This window comes from Peromyscus leucopus, chromosome 1 (assembly GCF_004664715.2).
Source record: "Peromyscus leucopus breed LL Stock chromosome 1, UCI_PerLeu_2.1, whole genome shotgun sequence".
Classification (NCBI taxonomy): Eukaryota; Metazoa; Chordata; class Mammalia; order Rodentia; family Cricetidae; genus Peromyscus; species Peromyscus leucopus.
In genome coordinates this window covers 146,088,209-146,109,364 of record NC_051063.1, presented here as the reverse complement: position 1 = coordinate 146,109,364, position 21,156 = coordinate 146,088,209, and the positions used below count along the sequence as shown (strand labels likewise).

The 21,156-nt window shown below is 45.3% G+C and overlaps 1 protein-coding gene across 1 annotated transcript in view; it reads left to right on the top strand.

Moving 5' to 3' along the window:
• Adamts17 (ADAM metallopeptidase with thrombospondin type 1 motif 17) overlaps positions 1-21,156 on the top strand; it is a 338,353-nt gene that overhangs the window by 307,052 nt on the left and 10,145 nt on the right. Inside the window, exons 20-21 of the mRNA XM_028872809.2 lie at positions 4,247-4,451; positions 12,301-12,453. Coding sequence (XP_028728642.1) covers positions 4,247-4,451; positions 12,301-12,453 — 358 coding nt within the window. The remainder of the gene's footprint in view (positions 1-4,246; positions 4,452-12,300; positions 12,454-21,156) is intronic.

Here is a 21,156-nt window from a genome sequence, read left to right as displayed (position 1 = left end):
TAGACTAGGCTGGCTGGCCAGTGAGCCCCAGGGGTCCGTGTCCCAGTCCTGGGATTGTAAGCACACACCACCATGCTTGCATTGTACATGAGTGGGGATCAAAGAAGTCTTTCTTCGTGCTTGTGTGGTAAGGGCTTCACCAACTGAGCTATGTTTTCCAGGTGTGTGTGTGTGTGTGTGTGTGTGTGTGTGTGTGTGTGTGTGTACATTTTATAGTCACTGATCTACCCAGAACATCTAATTAGAATAGTATACATTTCAAGCAAGTACAGGCTAAAGTTGGCTACTCCAAAATCCAAAATGCCACAAATTTAAAAATGTTTTCAGTGTCCACATGGTACCCTAAGTGGAAAATTCCATACCTGACCACACAAGTAACAGGTTGTGGTCAAAATGAGTACACCAGAAATACTACATACAATTACCTTCAGGCTGCATGTGTGAATTTTGTGTTTGGACTGAGATTTTTAATGCCTGGGAGATCTCCTGATATATATGCAAATTTCCCAAAATCCAAAGCAAACCAGGAATCTAAAACATTTCTTACCCCAGCATTTTGGACAAAGGATGCTCAGTTTGTCCATGCACAGGAAATAAGTCTATTGTGGACCAAAAGAGATTCTATTCTGAATCCCAGAGGAATGAGAGGGCAGCCTTGAGAGAGAGACATGTTCACCATGCCTTCCTAACAAACTCCAGCTCTATGGCTTGGAAGAACTCTCAACTCACTTGGTTAATAAATGCTATGTGCCCTTGAAGTGAGTAGGAATCACAAGTGAAGAAAAACATGGCCTAAGTTATAACTGTGGCAGAAAATAACCTACAGAGCACCTTTCCCAGATCTGCGGACTTGGAACTTGAGGACACGGTAGTGTTGAGTGGGATGGTAATATCCAAGTACTTAAGGAAGAGGAGGGAAGCCTCCTGCAGCCGTCGTTCAGTGAAATGGTTGCTTCCTGCTACCAAAAAAAGCAGTAGCAAGATTAGTCAAGGGTGTAGAAACGCATTTTCTTCTCATGCCTCACTGGGGTATTTTCTCCGAGAAGCAGAAATATGTCTGCCTAAAAAGCAGCCAAAATAAGCTTGAAAGGTCTACACGTGTGGCAGAGTGACCCCTGCAGGCTGCTCAGCATGTATCTCAGGTGGGAACATGTGCCGGAGGGCTCTTCAGGTACCCAGTGTCCCATCCAACAGACACTCACCACCCCCTTAGCCTCTCCAGACCCCATTCTGTTCTTCTCTGTGGGTCTGACTGCCATGTTAGTTACTTTTCTTGTCACTACAACAAAATACCAGACAAAAGCCACCTGAGGTGGTTTATTTCCATTCCATGAGGACACATTCAGTCCATCATGGCGGGGAAATCATGGCAGTGGGAACAGGTGGCAACCGGTCCCGTGATTTCTGTAGCCAGGAAGCAAAGAGATGAATGCTGATGCTCCCCTGGCTGTCTCCATTTATTCAGTCTGGACTCAAGCTTAAATGATCCTGCTCCCATTTAGGGTAGATTACCTCACCTCAACCAAATCTAAATGATCCTTCACAGTCACACACAAAGGTTTGTCTCCTCAATGATCCCATCAAGTTGACAGTATTAACCATCACAACTACTCCAGTGCCTCATGTAAGTGTAATCATTGGGATGCACTTATTTCACTCAGTGTGTCTTTAAAAACCACCCATGTTGTAACCAAGGTCAACATTTCCCTCCTCTGTTTTCCTCTTGGACTCTGTTGAAAAGTGACCACCTGGTGTGATCCTTATGGACCAGAGCAGCTTACCACATTCACTTCAGCACATGACTGTGGACCCTCAGAATTTAGGCAGTAACTGGAGGGTGGCATCTTGTGGGATACCAGGACTGGAAGTACATCTGTAGACCCTAGAGCGGGCCATAGTCTCATGAGTGGGGCACAGAGGTTCTTTACAAACTTGGGAAATACAAAAGACTGAACAGATTCAGAGAGACTTTTACAGCTGGGGTCAGCTCAGCTGCACCAGCACCAAGCCAGGCTCACCCTCACACCTGACATTTATAAGCCCAATGTCAATTGCAGCTGTCAGGATGATCTGACCAGGAGTCAGCTCGTGAGAGAGAGATTAGGTAGAAGAGTGAATAGAGCTGACAGAGGCAGGATCTGGCTGTTAAAAATACAGAAAGAAGAAACTAGAGAACTGACTCAGTAGTTAAGAGTGCTCACTGCTCTTGTAGAAGACTTGGGTTAGGTTTACCCACATGACAGCCCACAAGTGCCTGGAACTCCAGTTTCAAGGGTTATGACACCTCCTTCCTAGCAGCAAGGGATCCTGCACATAGGGTGCACATACATACCCTGAGGCACACACACATACACATTAAGATAAATAATCTTTAAAAAAATGTTTAAGTACAGAAATAACACAAAGTTAGAAATCATTTATGAAGACAGTGTCTCTGTTTCAAAACAAATGCCTGCCTTCTCTCCTGCTGCTCAGTCCATGCATTCTATGTATCCACTTGAAGAGGATTTGTGACTGAGCAGAACATGACCATTAGGAGGGCTTGAGAATCCATGACCTCGAAGCCTAGAGCAGGAAGAAATGTATAAGATGTTATTTTAGTGCTGTGGGAGCAGTCAGTAGAAATTGAATGCTTACTCATTGCCCTGTTTCCCATCACCTACCAAAGAGACCACAGCACAACTGTGTCTGGGTGCACACAGGGCTGAGTGTACACAGAGCTGAGTGCACACAGGCTAATGTGGGCTGGACGCTGTGGTCACAGTTTATAAACAGTGTATTTCTCTTCCCACTACCACACCACACAGTAGGTACTATCATCTCTGTTCCTCTTGCATCAGTGGTGGGTCCAACAGGAAGAGCTTTGCTAGTTGGAACTGGAGAGGGAGAAATGGGTGACACCACCCAGTGCCCACTCAAAAGATTCTAGAAATTCTACCAGTGTTTCTAAAGAGTGTGGTGGCCTGGTAAGATTTCATTAAATGGTGTTCAAAGCTATCTTAATAAAGAATGGAATGGCTATCCATGCTCACCCTCTAGAGTTGGTGGTGCTTCTATAAATATTAAGCTCCTGGGCACTAGGGATATATAAGGAAGGATGAAAGAGAGGCTTAAGCTCATCACCCAAGGCCCAAGCAGGGACAGTTCACTGGTATCCCCCAAAGAGCATTCTCCCCATTTGTGTCCTAGTGAATTGTGATTTCCAAACTGCTCAGTTGTTTCCCAGTACCTTGAAGCCAACTGAGAGACGCACGTTTATAGATGTCCGAAACAGCGAGTGAGGAGACCGTTTGAGAACAGCATTTTCAAGGGCCGTCGTCAGCACCATTTTCTAGTGGCCTACGAGATGCCATCATCACGAGTTACTGTCTCTAGTCTGGAGGCTTCTCAGGCCATGGAGGGCAGGGAGGACCTGGTCTTGGTGTACTCATTCAGGCACTAGAGAGGCCTCTGTGCAGACGGTATCAGTCAGCTAATGCTGTGGTAACCCATATCACATTGCATTACAACAGTGCTAGAGTCTCATGGTAGAGGGTGGGAAACAGAATCAGCCAACTTCATAACCACACGGAAAGCTTCTGTTGAATGGGGGTGTGGAAAGATGACTTGGTGGTTCAGAATGCTTGTTCTACAGTTGCAAAGATGAGAATCTGCATCCTAGCACCCACATAATAAGCTGGTTGTCTCTGCAAATGCCTGTAACCCTCGCTCCCGGGAGAGATGCGGACAGGAGGATCGCTGGGACTTCCTGGCTTCCAACCTAGCCAAAACATTAGCGGCCTCCTCCCCCCCCCCCCCCCCCCCCCGTTCGGGAAGAGACCCCGCCCCTAAGCATAGGTGAAACAAGATAGAATCAATAGTACCTTCTTGTGGCCTCCAAACACACATGTATACACTTGTGCACACACATAAATATCTTTCTTTAAGCTGCCGTTGGGACATGACCAGTTTCATGTCCGCTCACACTCCATTGAGCTAAGCATATGTTATGACAACAGATAGGGTATATGATCCCACTGCAGGGAGGGAGTGACCAGCCGGAATATTACTTAACCTAACATGGGAGTGTTGTAGCAGAAAGCTCCCTATACCAAAGAGGCCACTGAACTAGATAACCTCTCAGCTCACACTCTGTTCTGAAGGTCTGGAATTATTTCCAGAATTGATGACAAAGCTTTCTCGATTTTTTTCCCGCACTTGCCCACCACCAGATTGTTCTCTTAATGTCCTTTCTCCCTCTGGGCAGGTGGGTGGCCGGTCAGTGGAGCCCCTGCTCGGCGACCTGTGAGAAGGGTCTCCAACATCGGGAGGTGACTTGCGTGTACCAGCTACAGAACGGCACACATGTCACGACTCGGCCCCTCTACTGCTCAGAACCCCGGCCGACACCAGTGCAGAGCTGTGAAGGCCAGGACTGCCTGTCTATCTGGGAGGCGTCAGAGTGGTCAGAGGTGAGTGCCTGGGCTTGCCGCTGAGGTTGAAGCCATGCAAGGGCCTTAGGCCTTAACCACAGGGCCCACTGTGTGCTGTCTGCTCCAGGGTATTTGTAACTCATCCCCATATCCCAAATCCTCTCCTGCCCCATGGTCAGCTCACAAGTTCCCTCCAGCTACTTCCCTAAGCCCTATCTAAAATAACAAAATGGCTAGAAACAGACAAACAAACATACATAATGTAGTTCTGAGAATGTGTCCACCACTGGGAAAGTACTATTTGATTTCCATTCCTTGTGCAAATCCTACCTAGAGATGATAGATGGACAGGTGACAGATGATGATGATGATGACGACAACAGACAGACAGACAGACAGACCTTTTCCTTCTCCTTTGGACACGGTTGAGTTATAGTATGGTCAAGCTGAGCAGCTGGTTTCAAAGTCTTCTCTGCAATGCCAGGCCGTGCTTACAGGCTGCAGGAGTCAGATTCTGGGAGGGACAGCCTTTGGTATGCAAGTCAAGAGTTACGAATCTCACACCAAAAAATTTGCTGGAAATAGGTCAAAGTCAAGGCCTAAGTTTTAAGTAGGAATGCCGGTCCTGGAAATAACATTTTATCTTTGGTGAAGTCATCTTTAGGGCTTTGCCTTGACATTACAATTATGTTGATTGTTTGGATATAAAACAAACAAAAAATAGCTAAATAAAGGGATGGACTTCTGGTTCCACCAAACATAGAGTAGTCTAGAGAACTTAAGGAGGCTAGATCCAAGACACTCTGCAGTATGGAAAATATTTTTAAAGTTCTCTTTGATTGCCAAACATAATTATTTTGAATAAAAAGGTATTTGGCCTATTTTTAATGAACAGAAACCCTGCCATTGGCTGCTCTAAACTGAAGTTTAATTTCAGACAAATCTTGAAATATACCTATTTAAGGACAGAGGTCCTCATCCTGCCTTTTAAGATATTTGATGAAAAGTGGAGAGTTTAGAATTCGTTGGTTTTCTTTCTTTATTCACACTTAGGTTCCTAGTTTATTATTCATGGGGATTCTTCCTCTATACCTGAGATAGAGGCATATGAAAACCCCCTCACCCTCCCCCAGGCCATGTAATCCCCAGCGCTTTGACCACCTTGATCTCAATCAAACAAGATCCGTACTTTAATCAGATCAAATCCCCAAACTTTCCACTCAGACTCTTCCTTATGGGAAAAATAGAATCCATTCTTACCCCTCACAGCATGGAAGACCACCACATGGGAAGCGTGGCCCACCAAAAACAGGATTTAAAGACATTCCTCTATACCTGTCTCTTTGCACATCCCTAACCCTAATCCTGAGTCTGTGTCCACATGGATCTATCTGATGCTGCCTGCCTAGAACTTGGAATCTAATCATCCTCTTTGAATTGTCCACAAAGCTAGGATTCTGTCCTTCTGCTGTGAGCCAATGTACCTATGGCCCTTCTGCTAGATACTGGCTTTCATTTTCTTATGGGAGGAAAGACTTAGAAACTTACTCACCCAACAGTATTGATCACCCCTGACACCCACCACCTCCCCAGCTTCCTCATGACTTTATTGCAAGGAGGACCACATATCAGAAGGAAATCAAAGTTGTTAGGAGCCCTCTTCTCCTCAGCTTCTTGGTCCTATCCTGCAGGAAAGTAAAGAGAGACTGAGTATCACCCTCTTTGGCCTTTGCAGCATCCACCTGCACCTGCCTATCCTCATGGCTGAGAGCCTCAAGGGAATGGGCTACTGATCAAAGAGGACAGAGCCAGCCCTTGGCCAAGAAAACAAATGGACAACAGTGATTGAAATTCCAGAGGGTGGGCATAGTTTTTCTGTGTCCTGCTAGCTGGCTCTCAAATAACCACACAGAGGTTTATTATTAATTATAAATGCTCAACTGATAGCTCAGGCTTGTACTAACTCTTACAACTTAACTACTCCACTTCTATTAAGCTACGTTCTGCCACATGGTGTTACCTCTTTCATCTTGCACCTCCTGTTTCTTCTCTCTGTCTGGCTGGTGACTCCTCTGACTCTGCCCTTCTTCTTCCAAATGTCCTTAGTCTGATTCTCCTGACTAACCTCCTGTCCAGCTATTGGCCAGTCAGCTTCTTTATTAAACTAATCACAGCAACATGCATTTACACAGTGTAAAAGAATATTTCATATTTCCCTTTTTTGTCTAAATAAAAAAGGAAGGTTTTACTTTAGCATAGTAAAATTATATACAGCAAAAACAGTTATCAAGTAAGAATTACAGGTATGGCCAGGCAGTGGTGGTACACACCTTTAATCCCAGCACTTGATAAGCAGAGGCAGGCAGATCTTTGTGCATTCAAGGCCAGCCTGGTCTACAGAGTGAGTTCCAGGACAGGCTCCAAAGCTATACAGAGAAACCCTGTTCCCACCCCCACCCCCAAAAAAAGAACTACAGGTATGATATCCAGTCCATATGTGTTTGGTAAATTTAGAAAAAATACTATCTTATCTTTGTGAATCTAGAGTTTTATACCTAATTTACATTTTTATCCTAACTTGTATTATCAACTGAAAACTATTATTTGATGTCTTTCAAACTTATATATTTTACACCTCTTTAGTGAGTTCTTTTCTGAATCTGTTAACAAGGAAGACTATAACTATAACTATCTAATCTTCAACACCCTCAGATACCAGAGAAGGAAATAATATTACCTAAGTAAGCAGAAAGTGCAAACAAGTGACTTCCAAAAAATGTGAGAAATGACAGAAACAACTGGCTGCCTAGACAGTCACTCAAGGTTTCTCTGTAACATTGGGGCATCCATCTTTGGCCTACAAGGCACAGAATATCTGACAGAGTTATCTATGAAGCAGGATTTTCTGAATGGCTGTCCTACCTTATCTTGGCAAAGTTCAGCAGTCACTTTCTTTTCTGTCCTGCTTGTCTAATTTGAACAGCATACTGTCAGCAATCAAGGCAAGGGCAGTTTCTTGCTCCATGGTTAATTTTTGCCACAAAAAAGCAAACTCTACATGGAGTTTCTTTGATGCCTATCATCTTCTCTGAAGTAGATTGTTGCTACCAGGAGCAGACATGTCTCATTGTAATTACAAACCGTATATTGTTAAAACATCATAAATATCATATTCTGTAGATCTCTGAATTGTTTGAAGATCTGCTGTCTATCTAAAATTATTTCTGTTTGACTTTGAAAACATATCTAAAATGACTATATAAGTTTGACTATTATAGATGACTATTAATATGCATTTTTAATTATACATTACATTTTAAATGAGTTGAATAAACATAATACCCTAAACAAGAGTAGAAATATACATACAGTATAACAAATTAACTTTAAATTTATACCAATATACAAAAATCCATACCAATGTAAAATATTTAAGACTAGTAGTTGCTTTTTTAGTTTAAAAGTAGATTCAATAATCTACCCACTTGCCTAATCATTTCTATATCCCCGTTTTTCATTTCAGAACAAAATCCCTGAATCTAATCATCTTTGTTCAGCTTTTTTTCTGATAATTACCAATAACAACTTGTAACCAACCCCTCTTAAATGATAACAAACATCCATAATCCATCTTTTGGGATGTTGTTTTTTTCTAGAATGCTTTCTGTTGTCTTGGGGCACTGGCATCTTTGGGAGAAATTTGAGAAAATCAGGATACTTATTAAATCTTAGTTGGAGCATTCTGTAATACTGGATCAACTCAGTCAACAGCCTTGAAGCTGTTCTGGATACTGGATCACCTGGGCCATCATTTTTATTGGTGTCTGTCCCTTGATCTGAAAATACGTAAACTTTTAAAGGTAACATACATATCTGCATTAATACAAGTGTAGACTGTGCATTATACACAGGTCAGCCAAAGACGATTTTTTGTTTTATGTTTGAGGAGGTAAATATACATCACATGTGTTGTAGTTCTTCTAGGTTTATTTCTTTATGAATGTGGTCAGGATTTTCAAGGGGTCTTCTCTGATCAAACCTGACCATATCAACCTGGAATGAATCCACAGCCTCTCATCTCCTGTAGAAATAAAAGCATAACCTCTTCCCCAAAATAACTTATCTTTTGACTTCCATTTTGATGTCAAGACATTTTAAAAATATATAGGTTGGTTTAATCTAGCAGCTTTCATAATCTAGTGTCTCTTATCAGCCAAAAAATTTAAAGATAAAACAATAACATGTAGGATCCAGAGTCTGTGTATTTTCCATCTTTACAATGGCTTTTTTCTTTTATATTTATTTACTCTCTTTTAAAGGACTTTATTATTTTAAAACTATATTTTTAATGACTATCTTTACCCTTTTTTCTTGCTCTCCCAAGCCTTTGCACGTTTTTAAACACATTTAGAGGTAACATGTTTAGAGGTTTTTTTCCGTCTAGATCTGTCTTTACTGAGCATCTGTATTGTTTTTTGATCACATGAGACAAATCTTAAACAGCTATATTAGTTGCTGGCATGGTACCTTAGCACATGGCATTGGCAGCTACCCCCCCCCCCCCGATTCCCTGAGAGCTTGGCTTCTATGGTGGAAGTACCATTGGGAACCACGTTTACAGCCCCAGCTCTGAGAAGTTACTGAGTCCTTGCTGCCACCAAGTAGCACATCGCCCACTGCTCATAAACCCCATTTAAGTGTTCAGTAACTAGCAGCTAACAACAAGCCAAGGAAACCACCTCTTAAAGGAGCCACACCTCTTTGTTTGCTGTTAATTTCAAGCCTGCCCAAGAAAAGGCGGTTATCAGGAAGCCACATTTGTCTTCAATTTTGTGTGCTTAGAATCTTTTTTTTTTTTTTTAAGTTTTGTTAGGTCTTATGTGGAAATCCTGGCCCCATGTTGGGTGCCAAAAGTAGGTGGAGTTTCTCTGTGTCCTGGAAGTCACTCCCAAATAACCACACAGAGGGTTATTATTAATTATAAATGCTTGGCCAATAGCTCAGGCTTGTCTCCAGCTAACTCTTACAACTTAAATTAACCCATATTTCTTATCTACCCTCTGTCACATGGTGGTACCTTCTTTCAGCACAGCAGGTTCATCTCTTGCTTCTCTTGCATCTGGCTGGTGACTCCTCAGACTCTGCCCTAATTCTTCCCAGCATTCTCTCTGCCTCAAAAACCCTGCCTAGCCATTGGCCAATCCACTCTTTATTAGCCAATTACAGTAATACATATTCACAGTGAAAAAAGCATTTTTCCACAGCACCAGAGAGTGGCACAGACTAGAGTAGGACACCAGAACTGACCACAGGCAGAGGTGGTAACTTGGCCCTGTGGTTGCTGAGGAGCTATGGGTACAAGTACCAGGACACATCCCACAAGTTCAATGTTAAAGGTAGAGTTGCTGAAGTGGTCAGGAAAAGGCCACATGAAGAAATAGGACAACCTCTCAGAGTAGACATAGTGCCATGCTCTAACAGGCCTGAGCATGGCACTGGCAGGCCTTGTCCTTCCCCCTTCTCTCTCCCTTGCTAAACCATAGATTACATCCCTATAGCTAGCCACGAAGGTCTATTCCCTTATTTAGCCACCTCCTCCCCCTGAGGCTGACTACCAAGGTCCAGCTATCAAAGTATTGAAGTCCAGCAATCAAAAGCCCCCTTTTTGGCCACCCTAATTAACATGCCCAATCCAAACAAACCAACTCATCCTAACATGGGGTCTCCTATTTTCCCTTTAAAGCTGCAATTTGCCTATGGGCCATGTCTGCCTCCACTTCATCCAGAGGCAGTCCTTTGTCCCTCTGGGGCAAATATCCCTCCTCCCTTCTCTCCCCTCTCCTTTGTCTCCTATCCCATCTTTGTCCCTCTGGTGCTGTCCCTCTTTTGTGCTGAGAGCTTGGTCTTGGTATGTCCTTTCAGAAGGCATCACTTTAGTGACCTGGATTTACTGCCATGGCCCTGCTGGGCCAAGAGGCCCAGTATCCTGAAGTCTGCTATGGAGTGGCCCCTAACATCTGAGGTCACTTTCAACTGGCACTTTACCAATGCCACACACACACATAGACATGTGCTTCCCCAGCTCTTCCAGGTGACCCCTGTTCTGAGGCACGTGTGTGCCTTTTGAAACAAGCCAGTCAAGATTAATCTCAAAGTACCACAGGAAGAAGAGTTCACACAGGGCCAGAGAGGTGGCTCCATGGTCACCAGCACTGGCAACTCTTGGAGAGGATTCAGGTTCGGTTTCCAGCACCCACATGATGGCTCACAACTGGCTATAACTCTAGTTCCAGAGGATATAATGTCATCTTCTTGACTCTGAAGACACTGTCACATATCTGGGGCACATACATACACTCAGGCATATACATATAAAATTTTAAATAAAGAAAAAGTTCATAGGAAGAAGGTAGGTAGGTATGACTTTAGGATAAACATCAATAACACAAATGTCAAGAATAATGCTTGTCCTCTACGTATGTGTTGTTTTTTTTTTTCCTCTGGACATGATGAAACTTTTTAAAAGCTTAGCTTATTATCCCTCAGACCCTGCTGATGGCCTGCTACCCGTGATAAACTGAGCTAGCCTGAAGTCCTCCTCTTCAGAATGCAACCTTTAGCCTCCTCCACATCTGTGTGGGAAGACAGTGCTCCTCACCGAGCCACACATAACAAATTAAAAGGGGATGGAGGCTCCCTGAGCTGCGGTCTGTATTCCTCTGCGACTGACTAGGGACTACAGACCATATACCCTCTGCTCACCCACCAGCTTGTCACTCTTGTCGGTTATGATCTCCCAAAGGTGACAAGTCCAAAGGTGACAAGCTCTGTCTGAGCTCCCTTCTACTCTGAGAGATGTATGAGTGCCCTCACCAGCCAGTATGGCATGCCTTCCCACAGTGGAGTGGGTCGGGGCAGGATCCGGACGTTTCCCAGAGGACCTAGTGTCCCCATGTCCTGTCAACTCCTTGAACTCTTGCCTTGGGTGTGTGTGTGTGTGTGTGTGTGTGTGTGTGTGTGTGTGTGTGTGTGTGTTTTGCCTTTGTGTTTTTCAAGACAGGGTTTCTCTGCATAGCCCTGGCTGTCCTGGAACTCACTCTGTAGACCAGGCTGGCCTTGAACTCACAGAGATCCACCTGCCTCTGCCTCCCAAGTGCTGGGATTAAAGGCGTGCACCACCACCACCTGGCTTTTGTCATTCTTTATCGCATGAGGACACTGCAGTCTTGAGCTCTTGAGGGCTTAATCATCATCAGTGATCACCCTGGCTCTGCCCAGATCCCCTCTCCAAGTTGTTTCTTGTCATGTCTCCTAATAAGTCAGCTGTGCTACTGTGTAGAGCGTTGATCTCTCCATTCTTGGTATCCACATTGAAATTCTAACACCCATGGCTTCTAGCTGTTGCCTCCTTTTTGACATCTTTGCCCTGTGTATCTAGAGGCCAGCTGGCCCAGACTCCTTTGTGGTCAGAGCCCCAGTTGGCTCCAGCTGGCCCAGACTCCTTTTCGGTCAGAGCCCTGCTTGGCTCCAGCTGGCCCCTGCTTCTCCTGCCAGCTCATGTTCTGTTTGCCCTTTGAACTCGTGCCCTGAATTGATCTTTTAGAACTGCCCATTAAATTTTTTAGCTGGCCATTAAATTCCACTTCCCTCATTTGACCTTCTTCCATGAGTTCTTCTGAGTCCCGACTCCTGTATCCATGACTGGCCCCCTGGCTAGGGTCCCCCAAGGGGATAACGGGACTGAAGACCGTGAGCATTTGAGGACGGAATATGAGGCACCATCATGTCTACTTCCCCACTTGGGCCTGGTACACGGTGGGGGTTTCCATGATGTGAATGGACTTGAACCGAGTGGGAATGTACTGAACGCCCTTGCTGTGTCTTGTAGTGCTCTGCCAACTGTGGCAAGGGGACCCAGAAACGAACTGTGACATGCACCAACTCTCAAGGGAAATGTGATGCGTCCACAAGGCCAAAAGCTGAGGAGGCGTGTGAGGACTACTCCGGCTGCTATGAGTGGAAAACTGGAGACTGGTCTAAGGTGAGAACAGCCGTGCTGGGTTTCCAGCCCGCCGTGGCGGTGTGAGCCAGCGTGAGCTCCCATTCTGCTGGAGATCGTGCGGCAAGTTCACTCTTTCCCCACTCCTCAGAACTGTACTCACTGCTGACCTTCCCTGCTCTTTTCAACCGGCCAGCACTGTTTCAGCTGGCTGGGAGCCTCCCACTGCAGTGTGTGCATCTGGAAGCAATCCAAATGCAGCCTAAAGTGCACGGTGGGTATTCCTTACCAGCCCAGCTGCCCCTTGCAACATGCTGGTGGTACCCAGCAAACCACCATGAGCCTAACCACGTAGCTACCCATCCTGAAAGCCTCACAAATCCAGGAGCTAGGTTGAGCAGGCCCATTTCAAGGTCTGTGAAGTACCATTTATTTTGTAAGCAAGAGCCTGGAAGATGCAGGGTAGAGAAGGCAAGACTCCTTGGAGATGTCCAAGAGCTGCAAGAGGTTCAAATGGCAACTGAAATGTTTCTCAACGTGATGCTTCTTTGTCAAAACTGGCGTGTACAGCTTCTCTTGTAACCCCAGTGCTAGGGAAGTAGAGATCCAAGGGTGCTTGGGGCTTCCTGCCTATCAACCTGCCTTCCCAAATCAGTGCATTCCATGCCAGTGAGAACCCCACCAATGAAAAATGTTGATGGCAGGTGAAGAACCATACCTGAGGTTGTCCTCTGGCATCTACATCCATGTGCACCTGCACACACACCTGTATACTGTACCAAGGCTCTCCAGTATAGTTTCTGTTTTATTTTATTCTTTGCTGTTTGACCCATGGTAGGTTTTTGTTTGTTTGTTTGTTTGTTTTTTGGAGACAGGTTTTCTCTGTGTAGCTTTGGAGCCTGTCCTGGAACTTGCTCTGTAGACCAGGCTGGCCTCAAACTCACAGAGATCTGCCTGCCTCTACCTCCTGAGTGTTGGGATTAAAGGCATACACCACCACCGCCCAGTGGCCATGGTAGCTTTGAATGATTCGTATTTACTGAGCACTGAGGCCTGTGTAAGAACTAGCTTATATATTGTACTGAGAGCCTTGTTGCAGAGACACTCGGTATCTCATGAATGCAGGGAGTATATTATGGTTTCAGCAACTGAAACCCGCTCCACACTTCTGGTGTCTCCATCCAAGGGTCCCAGAAGCATCTGTGATCACTTGACCTGCACAGTCAGTACTGTAAACATTTCAGAATCAGTTGCCAATATCTAAAAATGTTTTAAAATGGTTCCTGAAAATTTGGATTTGGGTTTCACTATAAAATCTGGCAGTATGTCCCAGGCAGGCAGTTTGGTTCTATCTCTGGCTTCTGGGAGGAAGAATGGCCTGTCCTCTGGAAAGCTGTGCCTTCAGATTCTAGCACCTGAGGAAATGTCCATGCTGTCCCCAGCCTATATCAGAGCACAAACCCTCCAAGGCTTCCAGTGCTAAACAATCCAGTGTCTCTTGTTGTGCCAAAATGCAGCCTGTGGATAACTGAATTTGAAGAAGACCAAAAGACCTTCCTATTCCTTGACAATGTCTGACCAAAGAAATGGAATTAAGGTCACCAGTCCATTCCCCACCCCCAAACACAATCGATGTACCCCAAAAGCATGACTGTTAGTGAAGTTCAGCATGGAGCGGCCAGGATGAATCTCAAGTAGAAGAAATCTAACTTCAAAGCCATCGCAAAAGAACTCTGCAACCCTGAGAAGTTATGCTCACTGAGTGGAGACAGCAAGCAGTAGATTCCGTGCTCTGACTCCGTGTATGTCTTGCTCTCTCTCATCCTTGTCTATATCTCCAAGATGGGATTCCCAAAAGCTGTCCCTGCCTGTTCCTCAAAGATGCTCATGCATTCCAAGGTATAGATGAGGACACTAAGACAACTAAGCTCAACTGCCTAAAACACACCACTCAGTTCACATTGTTAAAGCCCCAGGTCCCAAGACTGTTCTCATCAACTTGACCTGGCCTCATTAACCAAGCTTCCCTGACCAAGGCTATCCAGAGCCAGCCTTGGAGGGATTAATGGTCTCTATGGCCACAGGTAGTCTTGGGCAGGAGGCAGAGGTGAGTCCTGGGGCCACACACGCCCATCTACTGTTGGGGGATACAGAGCGACTGTTTCTCCTTTGCTCTGTGCCCTGTGACTCATTCTTCTCCAGCCAACCCATCACTCCTGTCATTCAGAAAAGGAGACTGAGGCAATTAAAACCCTCACCAACAGTCTTCTGGCAGAGTCCAAGCTCTTAGACCTCAATTTAGTGCTCAGGGCACATGGTGGCTTTGGGAGCCCAAGGGCTGGTACCTGTAAGCCTTAGGATACTGTAGTCCGTCACCAGCCACCCAAGGCTTGAATTTCTCAGCCCAGCCCTTCTGGTTTTAAGGATGGAGTAGGCACTTTTATTTTCTTAAAGACTTTGAATTTCCGGTACAAACAGTAGCAAGGTACCAAAGATAATTAGAAATAAGAGAAGATCCCGGGTTGCTGAACAGCTCTGCAAAATCTGCTTATGTGGCTCCCTCTTCCATTACTCCCAGGTCCCTCCCTGCCTGAGGATGTTAGCACAGTATCCCTTAAGCTTCCAGGTCCTCACCCACCCATCTCAAGAGGCAGAGCCTTGGGTCGGGCATTCTCCTTCCTAGTCGTGCCTTGGTGAATGAATGCTTCTTGCCTTTTCAGAGCAACTTGTGGCAGGACCACAGTGCTCACCTTGACATAGCCAGCTTGGTCGGTTGTCCGTGGCATTAAGAATGAGGATCCATAGCACATGAGGACCTCCCCAGATCTTGGCCACTGTACAGGCTGAGTGGCCATGTGTGTTTGTGGCAGAGTCAAGCCCCCCAGCCCAGCCACAGCAGGTCCAGCCAGAGCTCTACCAGCCCACAGCCCTACAGTGATTTAACTTCATGCATCAAGCCAGGTCTCACAGAAGGTTCGCTCCGCCACGCAGATGAGAACCCAGAGATGCTAAATTGCAAGTATGCATGTGTACACAGGGTGTGCTGGGGACAAGGTGGAGCTGAAGGAACATAGAAGTCATTCAAGAGCCACCCCCAAAGCTGTCTACCCCGCCATCTTCTCTGATGCTGCCGTTACTGGTGGTAGGGGCTGAGAACAGCCCCCATCCAGGTAGAAATGTGCCCATGGTTTTCTCTTTCTGGCTTCTTTGGGGGGAAGGTAAATACAACTCCCGATAAAGCCCCTGACCTCACTCTCCAGGTGGCTGGAACAACGAATGTGGGTGCCATGAGATGGACCTTCCCGTGGGTTTTCTGTCGTCCAGACTGGACCTGTTTTAGGTCTTTGGTGTCCTCTCTGCTGTCCCACTTTGCAGGGAGTGTTGCTGTTTTGCCTGTGGAGTCTGCTGCATTTTCAACCCAATTGCTGTGGACTATTTCCCTGTGACTAGTAAGCAAGCAGCCTAGATGGGAATTAGAAGACTAGCACTATTGGAGAAATTATTTTGGCCACTCCACGTAGTTAAAAGGATATTTATTTAATGGCGTAACTCACAAATTAAGTAATGGGTAGGTCGCAGGGTCTGGGGAAGGTGTAATGCAGTCCAGCGGTGTTCTCCGGAGCTCTGCACAGTCAATCTGCACCGGTCAGCGTCCCGGCACCGAGAGAGTGCCCAGCGAGAGCGCTGACCCATCCAACTCTCGGGTCCCCCGGCGCCTCCCCTCGCCCCGCCTCGTAGGTGGACAGTTGCCAGAGTCTCAATGGGGGTTGGAACTTCCAGAACCAAGCTGGAATGGCTACCCACTACATAGCACTCTGGGCCACTCCTGGCCTCCTCATATCAGTGGGACCCCATAATTGGTGGGGGACAATACCTGCTCAGTCAGGACTGAGAGGAGCCCGTGACTGGGGCGCTCGGAAGGTTTGTCTTCCTACCTGTGCAGCCTCAGGGCACTTCCTCCCAAGTGCTGTGGGAAAAGTGAGCCTGTCCCAGGGAGATGATGGATGGGAGAAACCACATACCTGCAGATGCCGTCCTAAGGATTAGCACCAAACTAGGCAACTCTGGGGGCAAAAAGAAAGGTTTACTAGGGAATCAAACTACCAGGCTGTGTATAGAGAACAAGGCAGGGAAAACCTTGCCAGTCTTAAGAAGGTACATTGTAGTGGGAGGAGGTATGCAAGCTGGAACAGCCTGGGAACTACAGTAGTAGGTGGGGGGGACCATGGGCCAGAAGAGCCTGGGAGCTACTGTGGGGGCTTTGATCTGTGGCAGGCTTGTCTGAGTTAATAGAGGACTAGATGCCCCATAGCCAGAGGTAGTTGGCTATGGGGGCTGGGAGAGGATAAGGGAAGTAATGACTTTTTCTGACAAAGAGAAACCTGCTTCACAAGATTTCTGAGGAATGTTCAGTTTAGGTAGTAACCCTTCCGTTCGCCTAGTCAGAGTTGAGCCTGAGCTGAACCCAGACTGTCATTTAAAACATTGTCAGCAGCACTGCCATTTCAGGGGCCCACTTTGGACCTAACGTTCCAGCCTTTTCTTGGTGGTAAGGGACAACTGTAGTCATCCAGCTACTTCCGGCTAAATGGGGACATGTGGAGGAGGGGGATCTTGAGGCTGGACCACCGGTCAAAGGGGGAATCAGACAGGCAAGCTGCGGTGGGAGAGCAGGAGGAATTGTCAGAAGCATCTGGTTTACTGACCCTTGGGTAAATTGTTTTACCAATTCTCTCCTGAAAGAACATGAAGAAACAGGGAGCAATCATTATCACAAGAAGTATGGATATCAGTGGCCAAGGAGCTGAAGGATCCGGAGGCTCCATCCAAGGCAGACCAAAAGGAGAGCCCCACATAGGAGTCGGCCCCTGGAGGCCATAGTTTGTGAGCCAGCTCCTCAAAGTCTTTAATCTACTCGTCTACTTGGCCAGGCTGGTTCACATAGTAGCAACATTCTCCACTGAGGAAGAGGCAAGAACCTCCTCTTCCGGCCGTCAGTTGAGGGCCTGCCAGCTTTGTAGAGCCACCAAGGCTAATGAGATGAGCTGGTTTGGGAGCAGCCTTAGGGCCAAGGTTGACTCCTGGATGGTGCCTGTCAGCTAAGTGAATATCTACTGTGATAGACACAAACTATTGCAGGTGGAGTTTGCTCATCCCACAGCTACTCTCAAATAATCACTCAGAGGCTTCTTAATATTGATTATAAATGATCGGCCAATAGCTCAGGCTTGTTATTACTAACTAGCTCTTACAACTTAACCCATTTCTATTAATCTATATGCTGCCCCAAGGCTTTTGGCTTTTACCTCTATCCCATTTTGTGTGTCCAACTCACTTTCTGTCTGTCTGGCGACTCCTCTGACTCCACCCTTCCTCATCCCATTATTCTCAGTTTGGCTTTCCTGCCTAACTTTATCCTGTTCATTTATTGGCCATCAGCTTGTTTATTAAACCAATCATAGTGACACATATTCACACAGTGTACACAAGGATTATTCCACAGCAGACTATGGACAGAAGGTAAAGTCAAGGGCTTGGGTGGGGGTGTCTATTTGAAACCTATATTTGAAACTTCTGGGTCTACACTGTCTGGAAGGTCAGGAAGACAGAGACCACCCAACAGGGTGAGAGGGAAAGCACCCATCCTCAGGGACAGACAGAAGGTGGGAGAGCTTACACGGAGCAGTCCCATTGACTGAGAAGTGCACTTACCAGACAAGGGATCCAGATCCCATCCGAGCTGTGATGGGGAAGCGGGGGTCCAAGTCTTGACTCCCTGAAGTTTACATAAAACTCCTAAAGTTGACCGAAAGAGGGAAAAGTTTTAGATCTATCAGCAGGACTGCGTCTGTTTTAATCTGTATTGAAGTTCTTGTTCTAGAGAAAGCAGTTATTTCGTGTCTGCAAACAGTTTGAGCAGAATCGTGTGTTGAGTCACGGCAAAAATAAAGCCTTAGAAGTTATCAGTACCAACATGAACATTCATCTGTAATAAGACAGAGATTTCCTGGCAGGAAAGAGAACAAAGGGGAAGAAGAGGTTGAGGGCCAGAAAGATGGTTCTGGGACGGAAGCATGATTACTCTTTCCTCGGTCCTATAGCCCTCACACCACCACCTAAGAGGACTGGATATGGATAGGACAGAGCCATTTCCAGCACACCTTTTCAGTCTAGATTTAAAAAAGAAAACAAAGGGAAAATTTTGAGCATGTGACAATGATAATTTTAATTATTTTTGAAAAAGCTTCAGCAGCCAGTACTTAGAACTATTACCAAGACTAGGTTAATACCTTAGCACTCTATCTGTTAATATGTTAAACTCCGAGCAAGTTTTAATATCATTTGTATCATCTCTAAGTTTCATTTTTCACATACCTTAAATCACTTCCTCAGACCTTCATAACGTGTATAAACCTATTTCCCCCCCTTTCCATTCTGGAAACATCCAGCTATCTTAATCTTTAAACTTTACCTTTCCTTTCCATATGGAAATATTCAATCATGTACATGGACATGGGTGCTTAATTATTGAGAGTCATCATTGGAAAGCAAGTCCTTTTGAAGTTATCATTGGAGCACAAAGAATAGTAAAAAGTAGACTTTAAAGTCAGCAGCAACAGCATGGTTGTCCTAAGTTTTCTTTTTTTATTGAAACCTTACTGTGAGTCCTCCTCTCTCAGCAGGAAGCCTGTTAGCTCTGGGGAAATGCAAGGCCTAACCTTTGCACTTGAAACCAAGTGTGGGTAGGTACCTGGGCCAGGTAACTGAGCCTCCCTCCATTTTGAAGTGTTTTTGTTCAAGAGACTTGGGTAAGGATAGGTTTTACCAGATTGAACAGGAACTATGGGCCTAGTAGCTTCCATGTCAATTAAAAATGGCAGACACTCACCCACTAATCTGAGCCGTTACCCTGGGCTCCTCTGTGGTAATCTTGATGGAGGTGTTGGGGACAAGGTTCCAGGACAGCATCAGTCTTTGGCTGCCAGACCCAGAAGATCTGAGAGATTTTCCTGTAGAGGAGAAATGTAGGGGCCTGGCCTACCTTGGCAAGGCAACGCGACACAGTCAACCTTCCAATGTCCAGCCTGTCCAGGTTGTGTAGGCTCCTGGTGGTGGCTGAGGTAAAGTGAAGTCCTCTGCCCAGTGACAGGTGTCGCCACATTTGAAGCAGGCTCCCTGTAGAGCCCACTGGTCCCTTGTCTTCTTTGGAGGTAGCCTCAGGACTGCTGCCAGAAGCTGGCATTTCTGTCCATCTTGCCCTGCCTCTCCCTCCCATTAAACACCTTAAATGCCATATTCAGATCTCTCCGAGGGATGGAGGACTGTCAACTGACTTCTTACGTTCTTTATTTTAATATGCCTAATTTTGAATATTCACTAAACAAGCTTTAAGTTTACTTTGAACTTATTTTCAGTTACTTGCCTCGGGTTTAACTTTAACAACATATACAGAAGACTATATAATGGGAGATATAAATTGTTCTTTCCAAGTTTGTCCCTGTAAATAAATTACATAAATACTTAGCATGACTACAAACACAGTTCTGAGCACATTAAAGAATTTGATCATAAGGTAACTGACCATTAACCTTTATATTTTAATTATCTCTAGCAGTTTACAATGATTTCCTAATTTTATCTCTGTTACATTTGTGTCTTAAAATTTGTGAATTTTGAAGTTGGACAGCGGTGGCACATGCCCTTAATCCCAGCACTCAGGAGGCAGAGGCAGGTGGAACTCTGAGTTCAAGGCCAACCTGGTCTACAGAGTTCCAGGAAAGCCAGGGCTACATAGTGAAACCCTGTCTTGAAAACATACACACACAAAAATTTATGAATTTTGAATAGAAGAACCTTTAATAGCAAAATAAACTTGAAACCATAAATATATTCCATGGAGATACTGGGAACATAACTTCCCTGATTCTTTTATAATGTACTTTTTACAAAATATCATTTTTTAATGACTCAGTGTCTCCAAATAGCTAAAAATTAACAATGTTAGCAAAGACAAAAATGGTTATACATGTATCTTTAAGTCAGTTTCTGTTAGTCTGAATAGACCATTATAACCTTAGGAATTTATAAACCTTATCCAAAAATATCTTAGAAGTGTGATGTAATTATACTTAGCATCAGTAACTTCTATTGGAAATGGCTTACCTCCTAGTTGTTCTCAAGAACAAAATGCCTTTTCCCTGGGCTTTTCTGTTTTGTTTTCTTTCTCCCTGTCACAGAGTCAGGCGGCTAGCCTGGCCCAGAGCAAAGGCTTTGGTGGCAACATGCTTGGGTCTAGTCTAAAATGGGCAGACCAAGCCTCATCTCCAGATCCAGCTTTTTAGTAGAATAAAATAGCGTATGATGATGTTTCCAATATTATTCATCCACAACAGACATTTGAGTCTCTGTAAGACTGAACCCAGTGATCAGAGGGAGAGTCGGGAGCAGAGAGCAAAGACAGATTAGATAAGGGGAGAGGAGAGAGCAAAGAATGCTTAGAGATAAGAGTTTCTGGATCATTTGCTTGTGCCGTGAGGACAGACACTGTCACAATCTGTGAGAATTTGGAAATCAAATGTGCCGTTTCCTGGCCACTGTGACTGTCTAGGGGGGCCAAGCCATATTTTCAGTAAAAATAAGGCAGTGAGACTTAATACTATCTGAGTCCAAGGAGGGGGTGGAGATTAGCTAAGGCTGGAGAGAGGAATCGACAGTCTAAGCTTGCCTGAGAAGAGCCCATGGTTA